Source organism: Camelus ferus, chromosome 23, assembly GCF_009834535.1.
Source record: "Camelus ferus isolate YT-003-E chromosome 23, BCGSAC_Cfer_1.0, whole genome shotgun sequence".
In the NCBI taxonomy this organism is placed as follows: Eukaryota; Metazoa; Chordata; class Mammalia; order Artiodactyla; family Camelidae; genus Camelus; species Camelus ferus.
This window is the reverse complement of record NC_045718.1, coordinates 31,396,876-31,413,441: the sequence shown is the minus strand read 5'-3', so window position 1 is coordinate 31,413,441 and position 16,566 is coordinate 31,396,876. Positions and strand designations below refer to the sequence as shown.

Below are 16,566 nucleotides of genomic sequence, written 5' to 3'. Positions count from 1 at the left end.
CTGATAGTAGGATCAGAGAAAAGTCCAGGTGGTTTTGTATTTAGTAACTCCTCTGTGGAGAGGGAAAGGGAATGAATGAAGGAAGGCCCCAGACTACTTCCAGGAAGAGGATGCTGCTACTAGGCTTCCTATAACCTGGTCAAGAAAAACATCTCTTAACACTAAGATATGAGAAAGAGTATTTAATTAAGAAATAGTAATAATGACCAAAACGTCTTTCAGCCTCTCAAACACACAGAGCCATTCAGCCCAACTCTGGCTTACAATACTGGAAGGGGGTTAGCAACGAGATGCAGACCAGTCCGATCTTCCGGGATTTTCGGCCTCATGCTCCTCGGAGACCTGGCTGTCTGCTCCAGTGGTCACTCTGCAGGTAGGGACGGCACCCTGGGAACACGGGTCGGCTAGCGTGGCTCCCTCGCTGTGGGCTGCGCTGCCATCCTTCTGCACTCAGTGTGCTGCCCCGTCACCCCTCTCCCCAGTCTCCAAGTGGGCACCCAACAGAGGTCTCTGCGTAGCCTCCTTCAGGAGTAGGGGGGACACTACATCTTGGAGTCCTTTCCCTCAAAGAGATGCTCTCCAGCCTCCCTGATGATTGGTCCAAACTTGTTACAGTTATCAGATGATCACTGCTTACAGAGACCTATTTATTAAGACTTCTGGGCTGTCTCTCCTGCCTAGAGTTTACTCCTGAGGCCACTAAACTGCTTTATAAAATCTTCAGTTACCATGAGCTACATCTACTAATGTTCTAGTAAAGACCAACGATATTTAAACCTACTTCTACACTAAGCATACCACTTCCACACTAAATGTACTGCTTTTTCATCATGGAATATTTAAACATCAGTATATCAGTTTCTATCAGACATTTAAGTTATTATTTAAAAAAATTATAAAATCATATTCAATGGATTTTTTTTAACATCAAACTATTTCTTTGGTCATGATAGCAAGTGAGTAGAATCTAGAAATCAATGACATAATAGGCTCAATACCAATTTGAATAGCAACATTAAAGGACGTCATCAAACATGGACTATCGCAGCCATTCAGTTGGCACTGCCTAGAGTACACGGTCATTTTCTAAGATAATTACCATTCTGGGAAAAAAATGACACAGCAAATATGAAGTGGTTACTTTAACTGAGGGAAAAATTCATTACATACTGAAAAACAGCTGGTCTTAGATGTCTGATCACACAACCACTTCATATACGTAAACAGGTAACAGTTACCTCCCCTGAAACGTGGAGAAGTCATATCTCACCATCACCAGTTACTCTAAAGAAGTTCCTGGTTCTTTTTCCTCTCAATCCCAACTCCTTGTTGACTTCAACATCTTGTATTCACTCACCCGTTAGGATTCACTGAGTACTGACATCACACTGGGAATACAGTGATGAGAAAGCTTGCATTCTTTTGGGCAGAGAGAAGAGACTGATAATAGATGAGCATGGAATACAAAGTGACAAGACAGAGAGTGACAGAGGTGATGACAGGATGGCATGGTTGGGAAAGGCGTCCAGGGAGGGACGTTTGAACTGAGGCTGAAGGAGCCAGCCAGATGTCTCTTGAAACATCTGGAGAAGACATTCCGTGCAAAGGCCCTGAGATGGCAATGGGCTTCGTCTAGTCCATGACCAGAAAGAAGGCCAGTGGATCAGGAGTAAAGGCGCGTGTGAATGAGGGCAGAGAGGTAAACAGTGGCAGCTGATGTGGGGCCTTGTAGGTCAAGAAGGAGTGCAGGCTGAAGAAGGCAGGAAAAGTCACTAGAGGAGTTCTTAAAGTGTGGTCCCCAGGCTAACAGTATCAGCATCCCCTGGGAACTCATCAGAATTCGAAAGTCTCAGGCCCCCTCCTGAATTAGAAAACCTTGGGGTGGGGCCCAGCAATGTCGCTGAAGTTTGAGAACCACTGCATTAGGGGGTTATAAGCAGGGATGTACCAAGAAGCTAGGTTTCTGGGTAATTTGCTGTAAATGAAATATAGCAGTAGTTGTTTCACTAACAGATAACAGCTGGGCATATTCATCTGTACAATATTTAACGTTACAATGTCAATGGTTAGCCCAGTGACAATATCAAAACATCACAGATTTTATACCTGTAACTTATATAATATTTCATCAAATATACTTTAATAAAAAAGATTCATATATCATGGTTATTTAATCTTTGCATGTTTTGAATTTCAAGGAATTTCCATTCAATTATAAGAAATATTAAGACCTAAACATATTTTAAATGATCCACTCCACAGTCACAGCCTCAAATCACCAAATGAGAAATCTAGAAAACCCACGCTTTTCCTCACTCCTCTCCCCAGGGTAGGTAGTTCACCTGTTTCCTACACCTTGCGCCTCAGTGTCAAAGTTATCCCTTATCCTTCTAGAATAATTCACAGACCATAAAACTGCCTCTGACCTTCTCCCTCCCACACATACACACTTCCAGCCAGAAGTAAACTTTCTCTTGGCTTCTCTGAGAAGCCACTCACACCACAGCTGTTTGGAGCCCCGTCTGATCTGTCTTACTGGTCGATTAATTCCTTCAGGACAGAGGTTTTGGCCATTAAATGCTTCCTCCCAGTTCTTCTCCTCCTCCCAAAAATGCAATCTTAGTATCTATCTTAGTATCTTACATGGAGCAAATCTGTAATACGTGTTGATACTGTGGTTCGGAGACTCAAAGCTCCCCAGAAGACAGAAAAGTGAACAGGAGACAGGACGTGACAGAGGACGTCCACGTCACGAGGAATCAAGAAGCGTTTATACGTGAACACATGGTGTAACTTCCAAGGGGGCTTTCTCAAAGCCAGACAGTGTCTCACAGGAAGAAAACACAGCATTCTGCTTACTTTAGGATAACTTAAATCTTTTCTCTCCTTTTCAACTATGCCTGAAGCCTGATTTAGATACATTTCAAATTCCAAAATATCCACCAAAGCTGCTCACTTCAGGCTACTCTGCTTTCAATGTGTCATAAACAACACCAAAGTAAAAGAATTTTAAAAAATATACATCCCACTAGTTAATTCCCCGCCCCTACCCCAACCACTCCAAGGTTAACGCTGCTGTGCTTTCTTCAAAACTGAGCGCTGCTGTTTTGTAGGCGAGCGTCTTGTTTCACTTAAAGGTGCTGTTACATGCTTCAGTCTACCTTTCACTATTATTCGCTAAGCACGGTGTTTCTAAGATCCATCCGTGATGCCATGAGTACAACCCATCTGCTGCCTCTAGTTCTTCTCTTTCTACCTCGCACACTGGCCCTTCATTTTCAAAGATTTCATCTCTGTGGAAATCTTTGGGAAGGCGCAAAACCCAATAATGGGCATAAATTTAAATGGGCAAGAACTACTCTCACCAAGGAAAATCAAAAATAAGAACATTCATTCACCCAAACAATATTCAGTAATGCCCATGGTGGGTCAAACAGTGTGCTCAGCGTTGGAAACACAAAGACGAAAGAACCAGTCCACGCCCCTAAGCAGCACACAGAGCAACACAGGAGCACCGCAAACAAGTGACACACTTCCTGGTGGCGGGTCCAGTGACGTCCAGAGAGAACAGGAGAAAACTACTCCTTTCAAGGTGGACTACCGAACCAAAAACTGGAGGGTGAGTAAGACAAGCAGGAAGAGGGCCATCCAGGCAGAAAAACATCACATGGAAAGCCACAGAGGCATGAGAAGACTGGCATGCTGTCATCACTGCAATCCTGGAACTGCTGAAACATGAAGGCGGGGGCAAGGCTGGACAAACAGAAGGGCCAGGTCAATTCTCAACCCGTGAGCCACAGGCAAGCTGCAAAAAAAACTGCCATGTATAAAACTTGTTTTACACACACAGAGAGAATTATAGCAAAGTCAGATGGCCCAGACCAGGTTCTGGACAGTGAGATACAACAGGGTGCAACTTACTGTGAGCAAGAGGAAAACATAACATCAGGCCCCACAGTCAGTCCTAGTGCAGGGAGCAGATCTTCCCGAAGGCGGCACCACCACCCCAAGGGAAGGCCAAGTGAGCAGTGGGGAGGGCAGCTCGCGCGATGTGTAAGGCCCTCACACTGCTTCCTCCTTCCCCATGTGGGGCTGGAATTGCTGAAACATGAAGGTTTGAAGTACTGACTTTTCCAAGTTTTGACTCTTTCGATCACTTCCACTGCCCACTGAGAGGCTAAATATTCTGGAATGGAAATACAGCTGGACACAAAAACGCTGAAATCCACTCGGCTAGACAATAAAGATACTTTGTATCTAGTGAAGGAGTTTACATCCTACGCTGTAAACAAGTCAGTCTTGAAGAATTCTGGAGGGGGAAGACACAGATTTCTGTCTCGTAAAGACCAGCACAGAAGGGGTGTGCCGATGGATGAAAGGGGCAAAGAACAGTAAAGGTAAGAAGATAAATAAGGAGAGGATGACCCCAGTCCCGGCAAGAGAAGGGTAAATCAGACGAGGTGCATCAGGGGCTGGGGAGCAGGGTCTGTGCCAGTGATGAAACGATTACAGGAGAAAATGGAAGAACGGAAGGAAAGCAGGAAACCACCCAGGTCCCCCGGCCACTGAAAGCAGCAAGCAAAACCTACCAGAGAGGATCCTATCCACCTTCAAAATAGAAGTTATTATCCAGGATAGCCCCCCTTTTCAGGCGATCAACAAATTACCCCAAAATGACCTACTCATTGCAACCTCGCTCGCAGTTATCAGCAAGATGTGGTGGTGCAGAAAAACACTGGCACGAGGAGACCCTTCCTAGAATTAAAGTCAGCTCTGACTTGAATTTCCTAGATCACTGGTTGGTTTGCATCCATCCATAAAATGAAGATACTACTAATTTAAAAAAAAAAAAGATAGGTCAAGGAACTTGCAGGCAAAAGCATTAGAAGCTTCCAGGCGGCGTGGTCAAAACTGCTGTCCAAGGCAGGGCTGTTGTGGAACTTTGTCGAGTTCTGGCTTCTGTAAGGAACCTGATGTGCCCTGTTTTGTTTTAAAGAGCTACGCGGACAGAAGAAGGCTTTCTCTCAGGCTCTTCAGAGCTCTCTAACGACTGCAAAATCTAGTTTCTCTTTCATCCCATGGGGGAGCTTGTGAATATGGAAGCAACTCTCCCCAGCCCTGTGGGTCTGACCCCCAGCCCTGCGTAGGTAGTACTGTTTCTTCTCGCACCCCGGGCTTATGAACATCGAAAGCAAGTCACACACTGTGTGAGTTCACATCCAGTTCACACCCCCAGTGTGATAACACTTTTATTCCTTTTGGGTGGTTTTCTGTAGTCTTCCTATGGCAGGGGTTCTAAGTCTCTCCCACCTTAGCCAATTCTTTGGCCCTGGCACCTCCACAATCCATTCTCTCATAGCGACAGAGGGATCTTCTCCAATCACTCAGATTTACATCGCTTTTACTGCTTAAAACTCTTCCAGAGGCTGCCCCATCCCTTCCGTGCAACCTACACTTTCTGCCCCGGCCCACAAAAGCCTACACACTGCACCTCTCCCTCTCAGTTCCTGCCACTCTCACCCCTGGTCCCCGGCCGCCCACTCAGTGCCAGCCTCATGGTCCAAATCACTTCCCCAGGGCCTCTGCACCAGTCCCCGGGCATCCTGCCTACTGGAAACGCTCCTCCCGCAAGTCTTCCCAGGACCAGCTCCTTCTCGTCATCCAGGTCTCAGCAGAAATGTCACTTCCCTGACCGTCCATCGCAGCCATGCGATGTTATTTAGATCCTACGTAACCCTCACGATTTTTTTTAATTTTCCACATTCCCCCCACAACCCTTCATGAAACTCCATTTAAAAGGAAAGCTACCTGAAATCTGTCTTTTTCTTTCTTGTATCCCTGGCACTTAGGACAGTGCCTGGAATACAATGGATATTCACCAAATATTTGTTGAACAGACGTTATGCCCAAATCGCCATCCAAAAACAATCAGCAGGTTAATGAGAAAAAATGAAGAGCAATGAACTGATGTGATTTCACTCAATGTCAGTCCCTAGTTTATTTCTGATAAACTCATCCGATTACATTGAATTACTATCCCTTACTATACAGACAAGCCTGCAGCAGCAAGCGAACATGCTGTCACTTCACCCTATCTTGAGACCCCACCAGCAGTGGGCATTCCTCCAGGTCACTGCTGCACCTCTCGGGCCCCTGGAAATGACTGAAGAATGACGATGGCAATCTCATGGCAGACGCTGCGTCTCCCTGTCCTCCTGTTTCCCAACACGCCTCCTCCACTCTGACCCTCTCCTCCCACCTTCACGCCCTATTTAAGATACCATCTAAAGAAAGACTATCCAACACCCCTCATACAAAAGGTAATCATTAAAGGAAAAAAAGATAATCATTACACCCCTTTTCTTTCCCTGCAGATGTGGAAGAGCTGAGATCTCTACAGAAGTATTAGAGGCAGAAAAAAATAGTATCACAGAGACATTTACTTTACACAGCGTGAGGTCAGCTCCACGTCAGCTGAAACTTGATAAGAGAACCACTTACCAATCTTCTCATCCAGTTTGGATTTAAATATGGGACAATATCTCTGTTTTCTTCTTTCTACGTCAAAAATAATTATAGTTATGCTCTGAAGAGCAATATTTGAAGTTGTCATTAGCCAAAGGAACATCATGACTACTGTTAAGTATATGAAAACATTCTGATCTGGGCATTGCCGTCTCCAACAGAACAATTCTTCACAGGTGGACCTGGTTCACATCTCATTTCTGCCAGTGACCGGGGAGTAAGTTACTGAAACCCTGTGCACTTCAAATTCCTTATCTGTTGAATTAGAGGGGGAAGCCTCCCTCCCAGAGTCATAATGGGATTAGACGGATGAGCAGCCTAACCTCGGGGCAGGTGTTGGGCACAGAGGGGTGCTCAGGAGAAGCTCCCACACCATCCTGGGTGGGAAATGGGAGCACAGGGCTTTCAAGCGCACTGGTTCACAGAGAAATTGTTCATTTCACTGTGGAACATCAGCAAATTGTTTTAGCCATGTTTACTATTACCACTAGCAGTTTAAACTGGTATTCTACAACACTTTACTCATTATTGTTCTCTACTGCTTTTCTAAATGTGTGCCTTAGGGATTTCTAGTTGAAATGTTTGAAATTTAAATAAATAGCACTAAATTATACATTTGTTTCTAGAAAAACCATTGAAGTATGCATTTCAAAAGGGAAAGTTCAGTATTGACTGGCCCCATGAACACTTTCAGTGAAAATCTGGTCCAATTAACCAAATAACTTGTTTTGGGATAAATTTTATGTAGAAAAAAGCAAAAAATGATCACACTTGCTGAGTCTGCAAAGCTACTTTTCCTGCATATAATCTGATTACGGTGGGAGTTTGTATTTCTTTGATAAGATAGTTTTCTTTTGATAAGACAGTATGCAGAGTGTTTTAAGAATCCCTACCTCCTTGATGCTCAGTGATCCTGAAGGATCTCCTAATGACTAAGACCTTTTGGCTCTCCCCAACAAGATGTAAAATTTTACTCGTTCCTACCACTCCAGCATAAGTACACATCTCATACACAGTCCGTCATCTGTGTTTGCTTTTCTCAATTACATCTGATTAAAGACAAATATGCTGTTCAGTACCTAGCACACCATCAAAAGAGAAGTATTTAAATAATGTTTGACTTAAGTGGCATGAGCTGAAAAGAACACACTGGATTCCTAAATTCTTATACCCCACTCTTCTTATTCTTTACATATTTGTCAGTAGAGAAGGCTGGTGCAAGGTTTATACCAGGTGATGGCACATCATACCAACGTGTACTGGTACGCAGTTACTCTATTTGAGCTGAAGAGAGGCTGGACCTCACATGAGCTGCAAGAATGGCTCAGTGTTAAGTCAGCGCTAGAAAGAGTTTTCAAGGATTCTCACACACTATGGTAGATTACCAAGAGAGAAAGGTCTACAGTATTCCTTAAAGCTCCAGAAAAGAGAGGTTTTGTTTTATTGTTTTTACTGTCTGCTGCTAGGGGCAGGGGACATGGAGAGAGAGAGAAAATAGTTCTTCCTAGAAGCAGTGTATGAATAAATGACCCTCCATGTTCCCCCCATAAATAAGTTAATTTTTTAAACATAAGCAGGTGTACATCTGTGCTATGTCTTTTTATAAAGTCTAAATCTGGTTGCGCTGAAATCAGGTAAAATTATCAAAATGCTTGAATGCTCTTCAGCTTTTAATTAGTACAGCAGAAATCACAAGGCAACAAACTTCACTGTAACACATGAAATGTGAGAGACTTTGCACATTTTTTTAAATAGATGATTTGTTTAACAACCTTTGAAAATCACAATTCTATAGAGAACCTACCTTAAACCTTATTCTGGAATAAAACCTAAGCTAACTCACCCCATTACCACTCAACAACAAAAAGGGATTCTTTCAGCACTTGGTATAATCCTACAAACACAATGTTCCAAAGCTATAACCTGAAAGGTCTGGAATATCAAAACACAATCTCAGTTTAAGAAAATGTGTGCAAATAAAACCAGCCTTCTACATGAAAATAATTCAAGCATTTCAGTAGAAGCTAAGCTCTTGGGCTGTGGAGCTGACCAAGATACCTATAGCCACCTTTATTAATGCATAAATCCCACTGACCAGGTATCAAACTTCTAAAGGAACTACTGAGAGATCCCACTTTTTTTTGGTCCTAGACTCCCCAAACTAGAAGCTCAAATAATCAGGTATTATTTCACAGCATCATAGAACACCTAGAAATAATTATGATGTCTCTGCAGCACTGAAAGATAAAATGCCAGAAACCTAAAAATAAATCATTAGTTCAACTGAGCTTTTGAAAATAAAGCTATTATTTTCTTGCAAATATTACCTCTGTTAGGGCTACACGATGAAATTCGTTTAAACAGAATACTAAATTAAATCATCAGAAAACCTCTTCTCCAAGTCATTAGAGATAAGAAGTCCATTACTATCTAATTTAAAATATTAATGTAAATATAAAGCTGCAAATATGGGATTTAAATGTAAAATTATTCTTTGTGTTATTTCCTCAAACCGAATGCACTGTCAATAGAGGGGCCACCAGGCACGTGGCTATTTAGATGTAATTAAAATTAATTTTTTTTAATTCAATTCCTTGGTCCCATTAGTCACATTTCAAGTGCAGTAGCAGTGGCTGGCTGGCGGCTACCATACCGAACAGCACAGACACAGCTCATTTCCATCACAGCTGGATGTAAACACCAAAGATACGACATCTATCATTCAGACAGGCAAATTCAAGTCCTCTGGCCTTCCACGTGGCACTGCAGAATACTATGCACGATTTTGTGTTTAGATTTTTTTAATTTACATTTCAACAGCAGATATAAACAGAAATTTTTATAAAACTGTATCTAAAAAGAACAGTGAATGCTTTTAGAGTTAGCTAAGCTCCTTCAGAAAACTATTTTTGTTTGAATATAATTCTTGGCAAAATAAAAGCAATGAAAAGAAGATATCTGATATAATTTTAAATAGCAGAGAAATTTTGCTTTTAATGATGATTTCCCTTTTTGATCAGCAAACACAGTATGAGAGTGGCTCACTAAAAAGCCGTGCTGTCAAACTGCAAATGACCCTTTCTTTAATGAAGAAAAGTAAGGTGTCAAGTATGAAAGATTAATCAGTTTCTCCCCACCAAGCTGTGGAAATATCACAGAACCAGACATATATCTGAAAATGAGCGTAATTATTACACCCATTCCTGCAGTAGCCTATTATTACCTCTATTGTGATTCTCAGCACTTGTCTACTTATTTTTATTTAGTCTGCTAAAACGCATTCTCCTCTTCTGGTTTTGGGTCCAATTATCACTTCATGTCCCACATGAAAGAAAACCACTTGATTCTCTACCGTTTGGTGAGAAAACACACGAACACAATTTATTTGCACATTTTTAATATAATGCAGTCTAAATAGCAAATTGCTATCTTTAGCAAGCCTTTAAAAGCAAATCAAAAAAAAAGTACTCAATGCCACAGACCTGTACACTTAAAAATGGTTATAAAATGGTCATTTGTGATGTACATTTTATCCCAGTAAGAAAGTCTATCAAGGCAACTACCTACATTCCCAGACTATCTATTTTCTCATATCAAGTATAACGCTTTTCCTGATAAATTGGTTAGAGTTTTTCAAAATAATAAATTTGAAATCTCACTCGATGCTGGAATAAAAATTCACATTAAAAGCTAAAAAAGGAGGGAGGTGGGTACAGCTCAGTTGTAGAGTGCATGCTTAGCATGCATGAGGTCCAAGGTTAGATCTCCAATACCCAATTTAAAAAAAAAAAAGCTAAAGAGAAATATATTTAAGACAATAGCCTTATTTTCAAGTATTTCAAATATTACACGGTAAAGATACATATAACATGAGGTTACTAAATGGAAGTTTGTTTCGTATTTTTATGTCTCGCAAGTATAGGAATCTCCAGTTTAACCAATTTTGCAAAATTAGGAGCAGAAACTCTTATCTAGCACCATTCCAAGCAAGGCAATTAGGCACTAATTGCTTCATAAACAGTCACTCTAATCCTCACAACTACCCTAAGAGCTAGGTATTATTCTCATCCCCATTTCATAGATGGTGAAACTGAGGAACAAATCATTAAAAAAGGAAAAAAGCCTATGGTCATAAAGGTAGGAGCTGAGCAAATACTGAAGCATTAGTCTGTTCAAAGCTGGGGCACATGCCGCACACCACACTGAGTCTCATTAAGATTCCACTGACACTAGGAAAGGCAATCAGAAGAACCATGCTGCTAAATTAAATACAGTCTAAAGAGCTACATAACTTTTTATAAATTGTGATGATCTGGTTTGTAGTTGGCAGAAGGAAAACTTTCATAAGTGTTTATTTAGAAAGCCCAAAGGACACCATAACATACAATGGATCTTTAAGGAAGAAATCACGTTGCAACAACTAACACTTGCCTTGTTCCTATTTTTAGGAAAAATTCACAGAAAACTTGCAGAAGTTATTTCAAGGCAAAGAAATGTGAAACCACGGAATAAAGAATTTTAACAGCAAAATCCCTACCCTCATCCATTGTTCATATTTTAATTTGGGGCATTCATATCACAAATCTAACTTCGTAACCAGGTATTAAACTAAAACAGGAGGGATAATGTTACACTTTCAAATTCCTTGCATCCTGGCAGGACAAGATATCTCAAACCATATGAACTCAATTATCAATTCCAACAAATTAAGTCTGTCCAGCACGTGAAATTTTAGGATGCCCTCCCATGACACAAACAGGGGGTTAGGGGACAGAACATTATATCCTACATCTGTGACTACAAATAAACATATCTGTGGTCACTGATTCCACAGATTGTATAAAAGTAAAAGAAAAGTTGTTTTTGTGTTTGAAAAAATGAAGCCATTAAGAAAACATCGGATGACTGCAAGAAGATCTCGTTTCAGTGGGAGAGGTTTAAGTACAACTTCCTAGAAGAAACACGCTACTCAAGCCTGCATGAGCCACTGCAATCCTCCAGATTCTGCAACCGTTGAAGGAAAGGGGCATTTCAAATGTCTCAAACCTGCTGTTCACCTGTGGCCTGGCGGCCACGTCAAGAACCTACGGAACCTATGAAGAACTCACTAATCTGCTCATAAGTCTCGCTAAAACAAGCTGTGGAAAACAGAGGGAGCCAGGCAAATATGTTTCACTGCGATCAAAAACTTTGAGGTTGCATTTATTAAAACCCGTTTCCAAAAAGAGATAGAGCAGCTTGGCTGCTATTAGATACAAAGATCGAAATTCAACTAAAGATAGAGCAATGATACGCTTTTCAGTATGTATATTTCACTCCAACTTAAAGTTGTTTGTTGTTGGGTTTTTCTTTAAAGACAAAGCAAATAAGATTCCTGGTTCCCCTGTTCTTGACCTTCAAGAACAGCAAAGAGTCAGGACCCAAACAGAGAGAAAAAAGAAAAGTTTGAGTGGCTGCCCCACCGACTCTGGAGCTGTTGCTGGGACCCCTCCCTTCAGTGAGGGTCTCCCCGTTCCCGCACGCCGGAGTTGGGGTGGGGAGCCCGCCGGAACGAGCCGCGGCCGCTCCCCCGAGGTTCACAAGGCGTGGGCCCCCCGCGACGCGGACTCCGGCCCCCGGGCTCCACTTGGGACCCGCACGAAGGCGCGCACCAGACCCCCGCCCGCGACCTCGCACACTTCCGGCCCCAGCCCCGGCCCCCTACCAGCCCGCCAGCTTACCGGCATCATTTTGGACCCAAATCGCATCGAAGCGGGTGGCCAGACCGAGCCTGGAGCCGAGCGGAGGCGCCCCGGGGGTCGCGCGGAGCGGGGGAGGGGAGCGCAGAGGGAGGCCGCCCGGGAGGCGGCGGACCTGTTGCAAGGAGGCGGCGAGTGGCGGGGCGGCGTGACGGTCCGCACAGCTCTCCCCGAGGGCTGGGGCGCCACTGAGCCCCGGGCCACCCCCGGCCGGGCCCCCGACGAGGCTTTGTCTCCTCAGCGCTCGCGACGGCCCGGACTCCCTCCTCCACTCCGAAACCAACTAACCCCGGGGCCTGGCCCCCGCCGAGCCCGCGCCGGCTCCGCCCCCCGCACGGGGCCCCGCCCGCGGCGCGCGAGACTGGCTGGGGGAGGGGAGGCCGCGGGGGTGGAGCCGCGCGCGCCTGCGCGGGCCCGCGGCGAGAGGGAGGTGAGCCGGCGGGCGCGCACCCGAGGCGGCGGAGGCCGGGCCGCCTTTTCTTTCTTTGCCTTCGGACGACGCGCCGCCGGAGGCGCGCGGCGGAGCGACTGGAGCGCGCGCTTCCAGGAGGGGCGGGGAATGTGAGGCGGCGCCTCGCGAAGACAGAATAAGGAAAGACGCTGTAGGAGCCTGGGGGCTTCGGCCGTCGCCTCCCTGCGGTTTCGAAGTGTGCCAGGGGCTGAATCCTGGGCCGCGACTCTGCTCCCGGATGGGTCCTGTCCCCGCAGCGCCGCTGAGCTCGGCCCGAGCCGTGCTATCGGACCTCATGGGAGGACCCGGCCGCGCGGCTGGAAGGCCGGCGTCCCTGGAGGCGGCGAGGACTGCCCGGTCCCAGCAAGATGGAGCTCGGCGATGCCGTTTCAGCCCGCAGCGCATTCCGAGAGTTCCTCGGGGAAGGAGCCCCCGGGCTGTCGCCTTTCTCCTCATTTGCCATCCCCCAAATTCTGCCTTACAACTCCTATGTGACTTTCTATAATTAAAAAAAAAAAAAAAGCAAACACTTAAAGATGACTAAAATGGTACATTTGGTGTTTTACCACAATAAAAATAAGTAAATAAAATCAAAAAAGGTAAAAATGTGTCAAGCAGCTTTCCGAGGTGCTTCTCTGCTGCTCTAGAATGTCCTGGATTTCCCCTCTGAAGGGTGCTCGTTACACCTCAGGACGGTCTCCGAATACACGGTACACGGTACACTGTACACACTGTGCTCCCTTTGCAAGGGGCCAAGCGAAGGCCTAGGAGAATTGCAGTGGCTCCTTTTGAAAGAGTGGCAGAGCTGGTTAAGGTATCCTCTCCACCTTCCAGGGAGGGAGATTCCGAGAACCCGGACTCCAGGAAGCTTCAGTTCTGGTAAGGCTGTCCGTATAAGCGAGCTCATAATCACTTTTCTCTATGATTCCAAAAAGTTAAGTAGAGTAAAGCACCTGGATTTATCTAGCGTCAAGGATGGACAATTCTTAGTCCAACATGTCCCTTCCCAGGATCTCCATCAAACTCCTATTGTACTCTTCGCAGCTACATAACTGGAAACACTAACTATGGCTAATTCGATTAGAAGTTCTCCAAAAATCTAGTTTAAAGTCTAGCGATGTTAAGAGGATTGTCCTGATTAAAGGGAATTCATCCTTTCATTCATTCAGTAAATATTTACCAAATACCTGTCATGTGCTGGGTATTCTAAGTGCTGGGATACATTAATGAAGAAAACAAAAATTGGATGGATAATAAAACCGATAGCTAAGTATATTAATAATTAATAATTACATAAATTACCAAATATAGTTACAAGAAAAAAATTAAAGGGGTTAAGGGGATGAGGCACTCTGGTGCAATTTTAAATCGGGTGGTCAAAGTAGACTTCACTGAAAGGATGATGTGTGAGCACAGACTGGAAGGAGATGGAGTGAACTACAGCCTTCTTGAAAGCTTCCAGGCAGAGGGAATAGCCAGTGCTAAGGCCTCAAGGTGGGAGCCTACTTGGTGTATTCCAGGGTTACCAAGGAGGCCAGGAGGGCTGAAGCAGACTGGGTGAGGGGAAGAGGAGCAGCAGATGAGATACAGTAAAAAGTCAAGGGCAAGTCCAAGGTTTTTGGCCTGAAGCACAGAAGTTGCTACAGAGACAGGGAAGACCCTAGTGGAGCAAGTTGTAGGGAAGAGGCAATCATGTTAAATTTGAGAATCTTAAAAATAAAAGAAACCCTAATCCTGGAATTTAGCACATTTGTGGAAAGCAGGAATCCTTTTTGGCAACCTGCAGCTCATAAAGGGATTATATGACACAAAAAAACTTACCTCACATTCCTCTGGCTTTCATTTTCTTGCATGCAAAGAACTCAGAAACAACATAAGATATCGTGATCTACAGTCATCGAGAAAAAGAATTGTGGATATTGGTCACTAAACCTCCTGTTCTCAACAATGAAAAAACATCTCTTTGCTATCCAAAAATTGGTCACACACACCAGTATTTATTTAGAGTGAGCATTGGCAGCCCTGGCTTATTAATAACACAATAACAGACACAGAAGAAAGGAGAGAAGAATTTGGACTAAGATGGCCTGGGTCCATTTCTTTACTGCCCGTTTCTCTCGAGAAGAGGAAGGAAAGCAGGACAGCAGGACAGTAGCTGGCAATTTGTCCCGAAACTCACTTTCAGCCAATTGAGAGTTTCCTGCTGCCAAATAGCAGGTATGTTTCTGTTGAGGGTTTTGTTTTGTTTTCTTTCTTTCCTTTTTTTTTTTTTTTTAATAGAAAGCTTGTCTATGCATTGTTTTCATTCCTTCAAATTCTATGCCACTCACATATAGCTCTCAGACGAGTTGTTTTCTCCCTTCCAAGTTCTGCTTTCGTTCTTCAATCCCAGTCTCACCTGCTGATTCTGTCAAGACCCTCTCCCCGGCTCCCCTCCTCTATAATTCTGTATTCAACTCAAGAAAGATAAACCAAATCCCCACCTGCTGGGTGCGGAGAAGCTGTCTTCTCTTTGGATCTCACTCACCCCCAGGCACAGAACCATTAATTACTTGTTTGGCTGGAGTTCAGATGTTTAAGTTCCCAACTTCCTCCCCATGTTACTTTCTTTCCCATTTCCCACAGGTGTTCCAAACCCCACCTCCCTCTCCCCACTCAGAAGATGAACTCCCATCTTGCTTACCCAATAAAATAAAGGTGACTGGGGCCTGCACTCCTGCAATATCATTTCCCCCACTTCCAACTCATCCTGCAGCCTTGGTTTTCTCTCTTCTCCTTCCCTCCTTCCCTCTCCTTCTGTTGATACATTTTATTAATACTCCGGTGAGCTTGTATTTTGCTAGGCACTGTTCCAGACTCAAGAGATGCAGAACAAAGACTCTGCCTTCATGAAGCATCTATTCTAGTCAGGGAGTTAGACAATAAATGAATGAGGTTATAATAAATACCATGGGTTATGAGGGTGAGGGGAGCAACCAGGTAGATCAAGAGATTAAGGTTTGGTTTAGATAAGGTAGTGAGAGAAGGCCTCTGAGGAATGAAGCAAGCAAGGGAATCAGACTCTAGGCAGGGGGACAGCAAGGGCAAAGAGCTTGAGGCCAGAGTGTGCATGGCATCTTAAAGGAACAGCAGAAAGGCCAGTGTGCCTGAAGCTGAGTGAACAAGGAAGGGAGTCATAAGGGAGGTGGAAGATGTAGCCAGGGGCTGGATGATGTGGGACCACCTCATATTCCACCAGTTATCCTCCCTCTTGAAACCTCAGATGCTCCATTTTTCATTCCCCTCGAATGAGCAGTAATCCAAAAGACAGAGATGGGGCAGCAGCTTGAGTTTTAAGCCTCCTCGCATCCATCCATGGTTTTCTCCTTGCCTTGAATAGCTCCCCACTTACCCTACTTCTACTCATCTTTTAAGTGCCTACCTAAGTGTCATTCTTGGAAGTCATGTTTGATGTTTCTTAAACAGAATTAATCAATATCTCATCTATATTCCATAGCCATATATATAATTGTATATCCATATATAGTTTATTATGGTACTTACGATATGATACAAAAAAACACACCTGACTCCCCAACTAGACTCAGTGGCAAAGCTATCTGTTATTCATTTATTTGTGTATCTTCAGCCCTAACATTGTGCCTCAGGCACGGTAGATACTCAGTAAATGTAGAATTGATGGAACTGAATTAATGTTTACCATGCCCTCTTTTCTCTTTGCTAGGTAGAGCGAGGTGGGGTTTTTTTCCCCACTGATTTTCCTTATTCGTGCTTGACTGTATTTCTTCATCGCTAACATCTATTCAGTCATCCAGGTCTGGTCATTCTATTTCTTAAACATGTCTTCAAACT

At 44.0% G+C, this 16,566-nt stretch overlaps 1 protein-coding gene across 1 annotated transcript in view; it reads right to left on the bottom strand.

The window, feature by feature from the left end:
- Nucleotides 1-12,587, bottom strand: part of TP53BP2 (tumor protein p53 binding protein 2) — a 54,338-nt gene extending 41,751 nt beyond the window's left edge. The window contains exon 1 of the mRNA XM_032466622.1: nucleotides 12,246-12,587. Within this exon, the coding sequence (XP_032322513.1) occupies nucleotides 12,246-12,272 (27 nt within the window). The 5' untranslated portion in view covers nucleotides 12,273-12,587. The remainder of the gene's footprint in view (nucleotides 1-12,245) is intronic.
- Between the last annotated feature and the right edge of the window lie 3,979 nt (nucleotides 12,588-16,566).